Here is a 14,724-nt window from a genome sequence, read left to right on the forward strand (position 1 = left end):
GTTATCTCTGAAGAAATTAATGAAGATATTAGAGATAAAGTTATCAATGGCTTGGATAATCTTCTGGACTGGAATGACGTGATGGAGCTTGATATAGAGAAAATCTATGGAATTAACTGCAGCCATGTGACAATGGAAAAACTCTCAAGAGATGAGCCAGTGCATTTTGTAAAAAAGAAGAACACAGATATGACTTTACAACAATATTTCAGCAACTTATTCAGAATTGATGGCAAGAAAATATTTGGGATAGAGGAAATTCCCATCAGACTCTTATTATATGACTATGGCTATGACAGCAAGATTATTATGGAATACTGATAATGGAAGATTGGACACTGAAATTACTGGACTTAACAGGACTATTGAAGATGGAAGATGGAATTAATATGGATAATGGAATAATGGCTATTGACATTATTGGACCTAACAGATTTTGATGAGATGGATTAATCGATATGTTTATTTGGACTATGGTTATGACAATAAGATTATTATTATTATTAACGAGATGGATTAATCGACATGTTTATTTGGAGAAAAATTGATAGATATATTTCTTAAAGAATTAAAACCTCTCTTTGACTTTTTGTGGAAAGAATAAAGTAATGTTTATGAGATTTGATGATTAATTAAGATAACTACTGGAGGAAAGTGATTTTATAATATAATTTAAGAGACAGGATTGTTATATATTGTAGACCTACAACTGATTTGATCTGAGACAAATGGGAAGTCAACATTTTATTTTTTTTGTTTAATCATTTTTGTTTTGTTTTGTTTTTTGTCTTTGAATGTTTTATGATTTTGTTTTGTATGTTTTATGAAAATTTGAATAAAAATTATTGTAAAAAAAAAAGAGAATCCAGCTCCCTCTGCCCCTCAGCTGCAGAGCACCCCAGGGACAGCAGAGGCCCTGCAGCCAGACACAGACAGTGAACAGGATACTCCCCCCTCACCTGCAGAACGTAGACAGCAGAAGGTCAGGCAGAAGAGAGGCAGGCCTGTCTCCTTAAGGCCCAAACGCTGAGGGCTCACACCTGCTGTCCATCCTGCTCTTTATAAGGCACACCTTGGCTGCAGCTTGTTGCTGACTGCAATGTCAGGCGTGGCTTTGTGTAGACCTAGTTTCCCTGCAGCATCTCTTTGACTGACCTCCTTGGCAATTGATCCCGGACCTCCACTTACCTCGCTTCTGGACTTCTGACTCGGCAAGTACGCTTTGGATAGGCCTGACAGATTTACAACCCGACTGCTGGCTAAGGACTTTCCTTCCCTGCCAAAGACCCAGGAATTTCCAGCCCCCCCTGACACTGCTGATGCAGTGTAGAGCTGACAGAGTCATACGCTAATGGCCTCATGTCAAGATAGCTGTCAGATGCTGACTGCCACTGCATAACCTTTTGGATGTTGAATGTTGATGATAAACACAAAATATTTGCACATCCAGGAAATACTTGCCATCAAAAGTCAGGAAAAAAAATTGTAACTTTTTATAGAGCAAGGTGTACAATCAGTAGCAGAAACTGGAATATACTCTCCAGTAATATTTAAGATCAGATCAGTGTGGTTTGTCTTGGACACTAGAGTACTGTGTCCTGTTTTCTTCCTAGGGTACTTTGAAAAAGAGTAGAAGATTCTGTAAAGCCAGAAAGAAGGTGGTAATCAGCCCTTCAAGCAAATGTCTTCTAAAAACATTGTTTTTGGAATTGTCATTGCAAGTCCCCCAATTGTCTTCACCTCTTGTGAGTTTGAAATATAGACACTGCTTTGCACTACAAGACCATTTTAGGATTTACGGGGCTATAGAACCTAAAGCAGCCTTTCCCAACCAGTGTGCCTCCAGATGTTGTTGGACCACAATTCCCATCTTTCCTGACCATTGGCAATGCTTGCTGAGGCTGATGGGAGTTGAGGTCCAACAACATCTGGAGGCACACTGGTTGGGAAAGGCTGACCTAAAGGAAGAAGAGGAGGGAATTATGGACTGATCCTAACATTGGCCACACCCCTGAAAAAACATAACACAAATGGTTGGGGAGGGGGGAATTCTACCCCAAGCTAAATTCCAATATATCTTGAGGTAGTAAAACAAAGCCATTTGCTGGGCCAAAAAAGTACACCAGTAGCAAAAATGAAAGATTACTTGAGAGATCTTTTCTTCCAGACTCATTTTGGCTTTCAAGAAGAAAACATTTAAACCTTTCAAGAAGAAAACATTTAAACATTTAAACTCAGTTTTTGTCACACTCCGCATATAAAACTCAGCTGGTTTTCTTGGGATATTTTGTGTTCCAAACTGTCGTTGTTCTGTGTATATATAAATAGAACTGTAATAGTAAGCAGTTAAAATTTGGGGACATTGATTAATGCAGGTGACAATGCTTCTCTAGAACAGGAGTGACAAATCTTTTCATCCTGAGGGCCACAATCTCTCATAGGCAACCTTACTGGAGGCCATGTGGTATATGGAACCCAGAAGCAAAAAGTAGGTGGAACAACAGATATGACTCTTACCTTTGTACAGTAGGCTACTTTCCAGTCATTCAGAAGTCAGAGGTTTCTGCTCACATGTGCGCGTACACACACACACACACACACTCACTCTCTATAGTCTTCTCCATCCAGGCAACTTAAGAGGCATTGCTGCAATTGAAGGACACATAGGAGCCAAGCAAAAGCATTTGAGGAGGGTGCAGGTAAGCAGAATGGCATGGGGGAAATCTTCAGAGCCAGATAGGGAGGCCCAGAGGCCTGAGGGTCTGCACCCGTCCTAGAGAAATTATGTTGAAAGTCTACTTCTGTGCAACTTCTGAAACCAAAAGTGCACCAGGAGTACAATTTTTCTCACCAACGTCTAGGGAGGGTTAAGTATCTTACACCACTACCAATGTTTAGTATTAGGATGCACTGTAGTTCACATGCTTTCCTGCACCACCAGCTTCCTTTTGCTGATGTAATGGTTGCATGTTACTGTCATAAACACTACTTTGCAGATGGTGCCACATTGCTGATTAAATAAATTAATTTAAATATAGTGACTTTCTTGGCTCACCATTATGGCCTTAAATGCAAAACCCAAGATTGAGGCTGCAAGTCCTTCACACAGTTATGCACAGTGAAATCTCATTTGGCCTTGGTAGTTCTTGACATGAAATCACCAAATATTTTCTACTTTCTCTACTATGTATGTTGTTTAGTCAGATTCTACAACTTGTGCTGTACTATTGTGTAATGGATGACATCTATCTCTATGAAGATATGTAGAATTTAGATTGCCAAATAGATTTTTATTATTATTAATAATAATAATTAATACACACACACACAGAGGAAACTAATCTAGATACCAGTAATAATTACCCAGTATCATTACAGTTTTTCTTGGGCCATGCAATGAGAGCTAGCAACTGATTGCTGTTCTTCATCCTGTTGGTTCTTGCTGATAGGTCCCAAGCTCTATTCATTGCAAAGATGGCAGTTTAGTGATTGTCTGGATTCTAAGTCTTCTCTGAGAGTACCGTGGCACCTATTCTGAAGATGAAATTGTTATGTGCCTTCCAGTCGATTATGACTTATGGCAACCCAATGAATCAATGACCTCCAACAGCATTTGTTATAAGCCACCCTGTTCAGATCTTCTAAGTTCAGGTCTGTGGCTTCCTTTATGGAATCAATCCATCCCTCGTATGGCCTTCCTCTTTTTCGACTCCCTTCTGTTTTTCCCATTCATTATGTGTCCAAAGTATGATAACCTCAGTTTCATCATTTTAGTTCATCAGGACTTGCTGGCCATGCTTCACACCTTCTTTGGGTGTTTTTGCCTGGCTAAAATATAATACCTCTTGCTTATATGGGAGGAGAATAGCGAGAGGCATGTGTGTAAACTAACCTACTGTACAAAGGTAAAATTTACATGCATAGTCCTGCCTGCTTTGCACTGGCATGTGGCCCTTGGGAAGCTGCTCAGAAGGGATTGCAGTGCTCCAGCTGAAAAAGGTTCCTTGTTCATGCCATACAGCATTGCCTCTGTTCTCTTCTTCCCCAATAGGCTATGACTTTGCTGCTGTCCTAGAGTGGTTTGCAGAGAGGGTGGACCACATCATTCTCCTCTTTGATGCCCACAAGCTAGACATCTCAGGTGAATTTTCATAGGTCATCAAAGCACTGAAAAACCATGAAGATAAAATGAGGGGAGTACTCAACAAAGCAGACCAGATCGGGACCCAACAGCTTATGAGAGGTTATGGTGCCCTCATGTGGTCTCTGGGGAAGATTGTCAACACACCTGAGGCAATCAGGGCCTACGTTGGTTCCTTCTGGTCTCACCCATTGCTCATTCCAGATAATCGCAAACTCTTTGAGGCAGAGGAGCAGGACCTTTTCAGATATCCAAAGCTTGCCCCGCAATGCAGCCCTTCAGAAATGGAATGATCTCATTAAACGGGCACAGCCAGCCAAGGTGAGTCTCCCCAGTGGCGTGCCCAGATTTTTGTTTTTGATTTTGCAAGGTAGTTTGAAAATCAGACATAGAAGGCCACTGTGAGAACTGAATCCTGGACTAGATGGGCCTTTCATCTGATTCAGAAGCCTCTTCCGTTCTCCCTGACTTATTTCTAGAATAATTATGCTGAACTTTATCCACACAGAGTAGCCAGGCTATCTCCTGCTGCTTTTCCTCTCCCTCATTTCAAATTATGCCTCTTCTCCACACCATTATTTTGTTGGTGTCTGTGCGGAGATTCGAGTCTATGCAGCTTTGTTTATGCTGAATTTCTGTGGCTTGAGGGGTCTGGGGAGACAAAACATATCTTCCTATAGCTATATGTGTGTAAGGGTGTCATCACTCTGGAGTTTGTGTGGCTGCCAACAAACGGTGCTGCAAACTACGTTGTGATGAGAGGCCACTGCTGCTACTGGCTGCCTTTCACACACACCCATAGTGAAAGGGGAAGATCTAAGTCTTCCTCCCCTTCATTCTCCCCTGCTCCCACCACCAGTGGAGGGGGGGAACAAAAGAAAGTATTTTTCCCCTTGATTCCTCCCCTGCCATTGTGACCATCACCAGCGGGAGAGGGGGATGAAGAAGATAAAGTATTTCTCTCCTTTGTCCTGCTGTCACCTCTGCTAGGGGAACAAAGAAGAAATGTGTGGGATGGCGTGGTCTGAGGGGGAGTGGGGGTTTGGCGAGAGGGTGGGGGATAGGTGGAGTTGGTGAGTAAAGTGAACAGGGGCACAGCCCCTAGTAAATTATATATGTGTTAATATTATATAGACAAACAAAAAGATCTTAAGGGCCTTGCTTTGTGTGCCTTTGCCAAGTGAGGTGAGGTAGGGGGCTATTAAGCAGAGGATCTTCTTGGTGGTGCCTTCTGTATGGTTTTTTCATCATCCAGTGAAGATCTTTTAATAACTAGCTTTTTAAAGCAAACAGAATCTGATCTCTCATTGTGTGACCTGTATTTTATTTTATTGAGCTGTTTGTTGATTGATTGCATTTCTCTCTGACAAAAATGAGAGTTTTATGCTGCAATTTATTTTTTTTGTTCATGCTTTTAATCATAACTTTTAATATTGTATGTTAATATTGTATTTTATGCTTTGCCCTGTAAGCCACCCAAGGAACTTTGGTTAAGCAGCTATATAAATATAGAAATAAAATAATTATTATTCTGTTTGAGTAAAAACATCCTTACTACTGTGCATTTGTCATGTCTTACGTTTAAGAATTCAACCTTTTTCTTTTCTTTTTTTGATGCTGTATTCTAAAACATTATTTCAAAACAAAGGTCAGATATGCTTTGTTTAGGTGTTCCCTCGTATAAGTAGAGTTTTAATTATTGGTTTCTCAAAAGTCTGCACATACCTAAACTTGTTTCTACAGTTTAAGCAATAACAGTTGCAATCATACTCACTCAGTCCCACTTTGTCTACTTGCCAGCACTTGGTCTTGTACTAACTGAGGCCTGCTAGTATCTCTGTTCCAAAACTACCTTGCTGATTGAAAATCTAACTGTGAATAAAAATGAAAAGGTATAATATTTTCCTTGGTTTTAACTTCAGTTAAATGAACAATCTGTTTGCTCAGAGTTCATTCAGTTGGATATGTGAGAGAACTAAAAGTTCTTCTCCTGCCTGTTTTAATGAACTATTTTCATTGTCTAGAAACTAGAATAATCTGAGAAACTTTGCTTCCAAGCTTCAGATTTGAATCAGAAACCTGACTTAACGATACAGTACAACTTGGGGCCAAACAAGATGTGATGTGGGAGATTGTCAGACCTCCACCTGCAGTCTGGTCCTGGTACGGATCTCTCCCGATCCCACTACTAGGCATCACTGCCTGACACACTGTAAAGCAATGCTGCCCTGAGACTCAGCCTTAGTCTCCTTCTTTAACAGCTTGTTATTGTCTAAGTTGATTCAGGCCACAACCCCCCTGTATCTTTCTAATGTTAAAGACTACAGCCCTGGGTTGCCTTTGGATACCTGCTGCTGATACACTATCCATTCACTGCTGCCACCATAGATACTGTTTCCAGCTTTGGTTTCTGCTCTGCCTACCCTTCCCTTCTACAGTAGGGCCCCACTCATACAGCGGGTTACATCCTGGACCCCTGCTGAAAAGCGAAAACTGCTGAAAAGCGGAACTCATTGAATAGAATGGGATGCGACGCCAGAAAACCGCCGTAAAAGTGGAACAAGTGCCGTATGAGTGGGGCTTTAGTCTAATTGCATCTAACTGAGACAGCCGCATTAGCGAAGAGCCATAAAGCAAAGCTCCGTAAAGCAGGGCCCTACTATATATATATCCAGCCAAGGATCAGGTGTGTTGTTAAACCAAAGGAATTTATTAGTTAACACAGGGAATAAACAAGATTACTTTAGGTTCAGTAGATATGCGTGTGGTTACATTTAAATAGTTTCCAACGTGTTATAGTTTCTCTTATATAAATACCTTAGTCCTAAAAACCTGCCTCACTACCCGCCTAACACATCCACCTCTCACCCTCTTCAACTCAAAACCCCAGAACAGTACTCTCTCCTCTCACCAACTGTCATTCTCTCATATATACCTTCAACCACCCACATGCTCAGCCAATCACAACACAGCATTCCACAACATTCCATCACATGTACTCCCCACTCCCTATTCTCTCTGGTTACCATATTTACACTACAAAACCCGCACTTACCATAAATACTGTACAAATAGGGGCATCACAGAGATCCATAGACATGATTCCCCAAGGTGGTTTGTTTTATTTATTTATTTCACAGCTTCCACAGAAAGAGGTGGTATAACCATTTCTTCAGTGCCATAAATGGTCCTTTGCATCCCACCGAGCTAGTACCTATTTGTTCTTTGCCCTACTGGGGCAAGTAGCTGCTATTCAGGGATGGTTAATCCCCACAGTGCTCCAATTCTGATCAAGTTTGGGAGAAGGGGAAACACGGGCTATTTAAAACCTTTTTTTTAAAAAAAAGAAATGATGGCAGCTATACTCTCACACTTCTTTCCTCACCTTTTTTACCATCTTGTATTCAGGATACCCAATATTTAATATCTTAACTTTGATTTTTCTCTCTAAATCATTGTAGTAGATTCCAAGAATTTCCAGAAACTGTGATATTGTTTATGTATGTTTTAATGTATTTTGTATTTGAAACTGTAAGTTGCCTTGTGTGACATATGCCTAAAAGGTGGCCTATATAAATCTATTTAAATATTTAAAAATAATGACTTTACCCCTTAATTTCTGTCTGTAATGCAGCTCTTAGTAACAAAGAGCACTTCCAGCCTCTTTCTATTTTCTAGTGGGATTCATTGACAAGTGACCACATTCAGGTTGTGCAATTCAAGTTGATTTGGTGCTGTTGCACAACAAACCTGTTCCCCCTAGGAACTGCCGGGGGGGGGACAAACTAGACTTTTGTGGCACGACTCCAGTGTCTTTAGAAGTTACTTGACTGACATTATTAGATTAAGGTTTTCTTAATATGAAGATGGTGAGGAGAAAGAAAGCCATACCTGGCAAATTTATTTATTTATTTATTATTTGATTTATATTCCGCCCTTTGTCCTAGCAGGAGCCCAGTGATGACACTATTAAAGACATGGGAACTCTACCATAGAAAATCTGGATATTCCAGGCCCAATCTGGTTTGCTGTATATTAGGGATGGGGTTCACTGCCTAGTTCTGATCTGCTTGTATTCTGATAGTCCATCATTCCATCCCGATCCACCCTTTTTTTTTGTTCCTGCTTGCTTTGGCACTTGCTGATTCAATCTGCTGGGGTTTCTTTGGTTGCGAAAAAATTGCGTAATTTTTAACATAAGTACCTATGTAAATGATCACAGTGTTCCACATAGTTTAGTTTTTCCTATTTATCACACCCACACACTGTTCCAAAGGCATCAACTTAAATGTTATTATGAAGATAATTATGTAAAATGGGAGGGGAAATGAAAAAAATCCATGCAGATTACAGCCGTGGCCTGCCACAAGAAATCCGTGCGGATTACAGCCGCAGCCCAATGCAAGAAATCAGTACCAGTCCAAAAAGATAGTGGACTGTCGAATTCAGTCGGAATCCGGTACTAAGTCCAATTTAGTGAATATTCTCCCCCATCCCTAACCTATATCCACCCAGATGATACAGAAGCAAGGTAGGTAAGGCAGTTCTCTATTTAAAGAACTGCTCAGTTAAACAATCCAGAATCATAAGAAGGGAGAGGAGGGCCATTGACGTTCCATAGCCATAGCAACACCTGGACAGCAGACTGAGCAAGGCACACAGGTCACCTGGTCACAATCTTATTCTTCACTATGGTGAGTGATATTGTATTTCTATTTAAATTTTGAAATTTACTAAATTTACAAATAAATTAGTTCCTGGAGTTTTCATGCAAGTCTGTGTCCTCTTTTTCTGGCAGTGTCTAAGTGGCCACTGTAACGCGGCAAGTACAGAAAATGGTACCCGTATTTTGTGCCCCATTGTGTGCCTAGAAACTACACTGTGGAAGCACACACGCCTGTCTGGACATGCCTTCACTTTCCAAGTAAAATGGGTAGATCCACTTTTTCTGTGGAGGCTTCTTCTACACAATAATGTCAGGCTTAGGTGGGCAACACAGCCTTTTTCCAGACAGGACAGTAGGAGTTAAGGGAAGAGTGAAGCCGTTAATTAACAGCACTTGGCAGAAACGCCCAAGGTCGGGCTGCAGCTGTAACAGATCAAAGAAACAGCAATAAAAGGCTTGAGTGAGCACACAGAGGTGTGGGGGTAATAGGAAGGCGTTATAGAGTTGGTTGGAGAGAGAGAGATGGAGCACGGTGTGATAAACTGCCTATAGCAACAGTAAAGTATTTTTCTTCTTGAAGACTTGGCTGATGGTCTATTATTTCGGTCGGCAGCTGGCACTAATAGGCTAGTTAACGCGCTACTGGACTACTGGTTATACTGGTCAATAGGTGCTGCACTGTACAAATAATGGGTCTTCCAAGTGGAACATCCAGTTTTTAGCCACAAAGTTGCCAGGCTCAGTGGTGTCTTCTGTAGGTAATTTCAGTAGGCAAGCTTTTCCTTTCCTTGTTCTCAAATGGAAAAACTCTTGTCAACCAAAATCATGAATATATATATATATATATATATGTTGTTATATGCCTTCAAGTCAATTACGACCATCCCTACTAGGCACCTATCTAGAGTTATCTAATACTGAGGGCAGACCTGCTTCACTTATGCTACATATTGGCAGCAGTCTACCAATAAACAGGAATATAATGAAGCTGCTTTTGTTGTTGTTGTTATGTGCCTTCAAGTCGATTACAACTTATGGCAACCCTATGAATCAGTGACCTCCAAGAGCATCTGTCATGAACCACCCTGTTCAGATCTTGTAAGTTCAGGTCTGTGGCTTCCTTTATGGAATCAATCCATCTCTTCTTTGGCCTTCCTCTTTTTCTACTCCCTTCTGTTTTTCCCAGCATTATTGTCTTTTCTAGTGAATCAGGTCTTCTCATTATGTGTCCAAAGTATGATAACCTCAGTTTCATCATTTTAGCTTCTAGTGACAGTTCTGGTTTAATTTGTTCTAACACCCAATGCTTTGTCTTTTTTGCAGTCCATGGTATCCACAATGCTTTCCTCCAACACCACATTTCAAATGAGTTGATTTTTCTCTTATCAGCTTTTTTCACTGTCCAACTTTCACATCCATACATAGAAATCAGGAATACCATGGTCTGAATGATCTTGACTTTAGTGTTCAGTGATACATCTTTGCATTTGAGGACCTTTTCTAGTTCTCTCATAGCTGACCTCCCCAGTCCTAGCCTTCTTCTAATTTATTGACTATTGTCTCCATTTTGGTTAATGACTGTGCCAAGGTAATCCTTGACAAGTTCAATGTCTTCATTATCAATTTTAAAGTTACATAAATCTTCTGTTGTTATTACTTTAGTCTTTTTGATGTTCAGCTGTAGTCCTGCTTTTGTGCTTAACTCTTTGACTTTCATCAGCATTTGTTTCAAATCGTTACTGGTTTCTGGTAATAGTATGGTATCGTCTGCATATCTTAAATTATTGATATTTCTCCCTTTGATTTTCATACCTCCTTCATCTTGGTCCAACAATGCTTTCCGTATGATATGTTCTGCATATAGATTAAACAAACAGGGTGATAAAATACACCCCTGTCTCACATCCTTTCCAATGGGGAGCAAATTGGTTTCTCCATATTCTGTCCTTACAGTAGCCTCTTGTGCAGAGTATAGGTTGCACATCAGGACAATTGGATGCTGTGGCACCCTCATTTCTTTTAAAGCATTCCACAGTTTTTCATGATCTACACAGTCAAAGGCTTTGCTGTAATCTATAAAGCACAGGGTGATTTCCTTCTGAAATTCCTTGGTCTGTGCTATTATTCAATGTATGTTTGTGATATGATCTCTGGTACCTCTTTCCTTTCTAAATCCAGCTCAGACGTCTGGTATTTCTCACTCCATATATGGTAAGAGCCTTTGTTGTAGAATCTTGAGCATTACTTTACTTGCATGGGATATTAAGGCAATAATAACTGCATTCCCTGGGATCCCCTTTCTTTGAAATTGGGATGTATATTGAACACTTCCAGTCTGTGGGACATTGTTTTCTTTTCCATATTTGTTGACAATTTTTTGTCAAACTTTGGACTGATTCAGTCTCAGTAGCTTGTAGCAACTCTATTGGTATGCCATCTGTTCCTGGTGATTTGTTTCTTCCAAATATTTTAAAAGCAGCTTTCAACTCACATTCTAAAATTTCTGGTTCTTCATCATATGGTTCCTCCGTGAATGAATCTGTCATCCTTGCATCTCTTTTATAGAGTTCTTCAGTGTGTTGCTTCCATCTTTTATTTCATCTTGGTCATTCAGTGTGTTCCCCTGTTGATTATTCAACATCCCTACTCTTGGTTTACATTTCCCTTTAATTTCTCTAATCTTTTGGAATAGGGTGTGATGTTCCTATATTAATGTATATATGGTAAGTGTTGGTTGTTTAGAAGATACATGGTAAATGGAGTGAAAGAGGAGGGGGAGTGAATGGGCAGTAGAATGCTAGATGATTGGCTGAGTGTTTAAAATGGCTGAACGTATAAAAGGAAGAGTGAGAGTGGAATCTGGGTGGTGGATGAGGTGAAACTGAGTGGGTTGCTTGGTGGGGTTTAGAGAGTTGTTTGCCAGGAGAGAGTGGAGAAGGAGGGGGGTGGAGTTCGGATTAGTATTGAGTAAAACCATATGCTTATGTGCCTTAAGAAGAAATCTTGTTAATCTTGTTAGCTTTGTTATCTTTAATAAATACTTAATTTGGTTTACCAAAGGCCTGATCCTTGGCTGGGGTTTCACAGACCAGAAGGGAGGGTAAGGTAATGACCAAGGCTGAAGGGGAACTGTAACAAATGGTGGCAGCGGTGAAGAGAATAACAATACCAGTATTCAGAGTCTCTGGGAATACTAGTATTGGGACGTGACTGTTGGTTGCCTAGCAGGGGGATCTGTTGAGATCTGTGCTAGAGCGGGGAGAGAAACAATAAAAAAGGACAGTCTGGACTGGTGGAGCCCCTGGTGGTGCCTAGTGACAGGCAGTAGCCACGCGCAGGTAGGAACCTGACAGGGAGAGCCAGGGAAGGGCATCACATAGGGCTCTTGTTCTACCCTTTTTGTTGTCCTCTTCTATTTCTATACAATAACTATTGTAATAGTTCTTTATCCCTACGTACTAGTCACTGTTTAGATGCATTTAGGGTTCTAATTGTGTTTCTGTCTCCTTTTGCTTTTGCTTTCGTTCTCTCTTTAACCATTTTAAGAGTTTGTTCAGTCATCCATTGAGGTCTTTCTCTCTTTTTAACGAGAGGTATTGTCCTTTTACATTCTTCCCTGATAATGTCTCCGACTTCAGTCCATAGTTCTTCTGGTTCTCTATCAACTAAGTTTAAAGCCTCAAATCTGTTCCTTATTTGATCTTTATATTCTTCTGGGATGTTATTTAAATTGTATTTTGGCATTATGATTGCATTGTTCTTCTTTAGCTTTACTCTGATATTCGATATTACCAGTTCATGATCTGTACCGCAATCTGCTCCTGGCCTTGTTTTTGCAGAAAGTATGGAATTTCTCCATCTTCTGCTCCCAATTATATAATCAATTTGATTCCTATATTGACCATTTGGTGATGTCCACGTGTACAGTTGTCTTTTTGGTTGCTCAAAACGTGTTTGCAAGAAACAAATGATTGGCTTCACAGAATTCAATAAGACTTTCTCCTGCCTATTTCTATCTCCTAAGCTCCATTTATATATATATAATGAATATATATATATTCATTATATACATATGTGTGTATATATATATATATATATATATACACACGCACACGCACATGCACATATATATATATATATATATATATATATATATATATATATATATAGTGTCCTAGGGAAAAATGAATGCAACTAAAATATTGTTAAAATTTTAAGCTGATCTGTAATATGGGTTTATCTGCTATCAATTTGTGTTTTAAATAGTTTTTTAATGTATTGTAATTTGTAAGCCAGCTTGTGAAGGTACTTACCCTGAAAGGTAGCTGAGAAGTACTTTAACTAAAAAACAAATTCTGTGTAAAACAGCAACTGAAAAGTCATTCACATCCACATAATACGTTTAAGCACATGGCTTCCCCCCAAAAATGCTGGGAACTGTAGTGTGTTAAGGGTACTGACAATTGTAGCTCTGTTAGGGGTAAATGCAATTCCCAGGATTCTTTGGGGGAAGCCATGATTGTTCAAGAGGTATAAATGTACTTTGAATATATGGTGTAGATACTGTACCTATCGATTTAACCATTTTTATTTATTTATTACATTTCCTTCAAACGTTCCTCCAAGGAACTTAGGGAATAAACCTGATTCCCTCCCATTTTATCCTCCCAACAGTCTGGTGAGATAGGTTAGGCTGGGAAATGATGAGTAGTCCAAGGTCACCCAGTGAGCTTCACAGATGCGCAGCAATTTGATTGCAAGTCTTCCCCATTCTAATCCAAAATGCCAATCACCTACCCAAACACTGCTTCTCAAGTTTGCTACCAAATGCACATTCAACAAGAATCTACAGCCAATCCAGTCTCAGTGATGGTTCTAAACACCACATATTTCCAGACATGTGTTTCTCTTATTCATGCTTTACCATCTTAGCGTACACTTAGGCTGTAAACACACTAATCATCAGATCAAACCATTTCTATTAGCTATACTTGGAGGGGGAACGGGCTGATCTGCCAATCAGGTGCAAAATCTCTTCGAAGCTGATTTTTTTTTAAAAAATGAACTGAAGCTGCTCCCACTAGGTTTTACAGTAAAAAGGGGTGGGGTTTGACTAGTATTGTGTGCCCGTTTTCAGAAGAAAGAGGTGGAGACACACTGGAACCGACAGACCAGTGAGTGTGTTTTTACCCTTAGGGCCCATCCATACATAACCTCAAAATCCACATTTTCCATATTTGGTTGGTGGCCTCAAGATCCATACTATGCTCTGTTTGTGGTCAGATTTGTTTGTTAAAACCTGGTTTTCAAGCATCCATACATGTGGGCTTTTCTTTTCTTTTCTTTTTGGTCTAATTTGCTTTTGCATTTTGTCACACCCCTAAGCCCACCCCTTTATGGTGATTGGTTCATAATGGTAGTTTGCTTTTCATGCACTTTTCCAGAAGAGAGCAAAAACATATATCTTTTTTTCATTAAAGCGCATCACAGGTTTGTGTTTAAGTAGAAATTCCTTCAATTGCAGAAGGCATGAATTATTATTATTATTATTAATAATAATAATAAAATGTATTGCATTTTTAAAAATAAAATACCCTTGTCTGGGCTGTTACATATAACATAGTACTTAACATTTACTAATATAGGGGTGCATTGTTTTTCAACGAATTATTTGTGTAATATCGCAAAATAGCTTTTAAGTGGAAATACTATTAATTAAACATTCAATTTTATGTTTGATTGCAAAATAGTAAAAAAAGAAAGAAAGTATGATACAGCTACAGAAGCCAGAAGGAGAAAGTACCCCAGTTCAGTACCGGAAGCAGGAATGAACTGTAAGGGAGAGAGAGGAGGCATGGACAGCAAATGGGATCTAGCCCAGTTATCTGCCCATAATAATAAAAAAGCAGGTGAAGAT

At 39.7% G+C, this 14,724-nt stretch overlaps 1 protein-coding gene across 1 annotated transcript in view; it reads left to right on the forward strand.

Moving 5' to 3' along the window:
* EHD3 (EH domain containing 3) overlaps positions 1-14,724 on the forward strand; it is a 39,415-nt gene that overhangs the window by 21,949 nt on the left and 2,742 nt on the right. Inside the window, 1 exon segment of the mRNA XM_061625001.1 lies at positions 4,052-4,141. Within this exon segment, the coding sequence (XP_061480985.1) occupies positions 4,052-4,141 (90 nt within the window).

The sequence above is a fragment of the Rhineura floridana genome, chromosome 4 (assembly GCF_030035675.1).
Source record: "Rhineura floridana isolate rRhiFlo1 chromosome 4, rRhiFlo1.hap2, whole genome shotgun sequence".
In the NCBI taxonomy this organism is placed as follows: domain Eukaryota; kingdom Metazoa; phylum Chordata; class Lepidosauria; order Squamata; family Rhineuridae; genus Rhineura; species Rhineura floridana.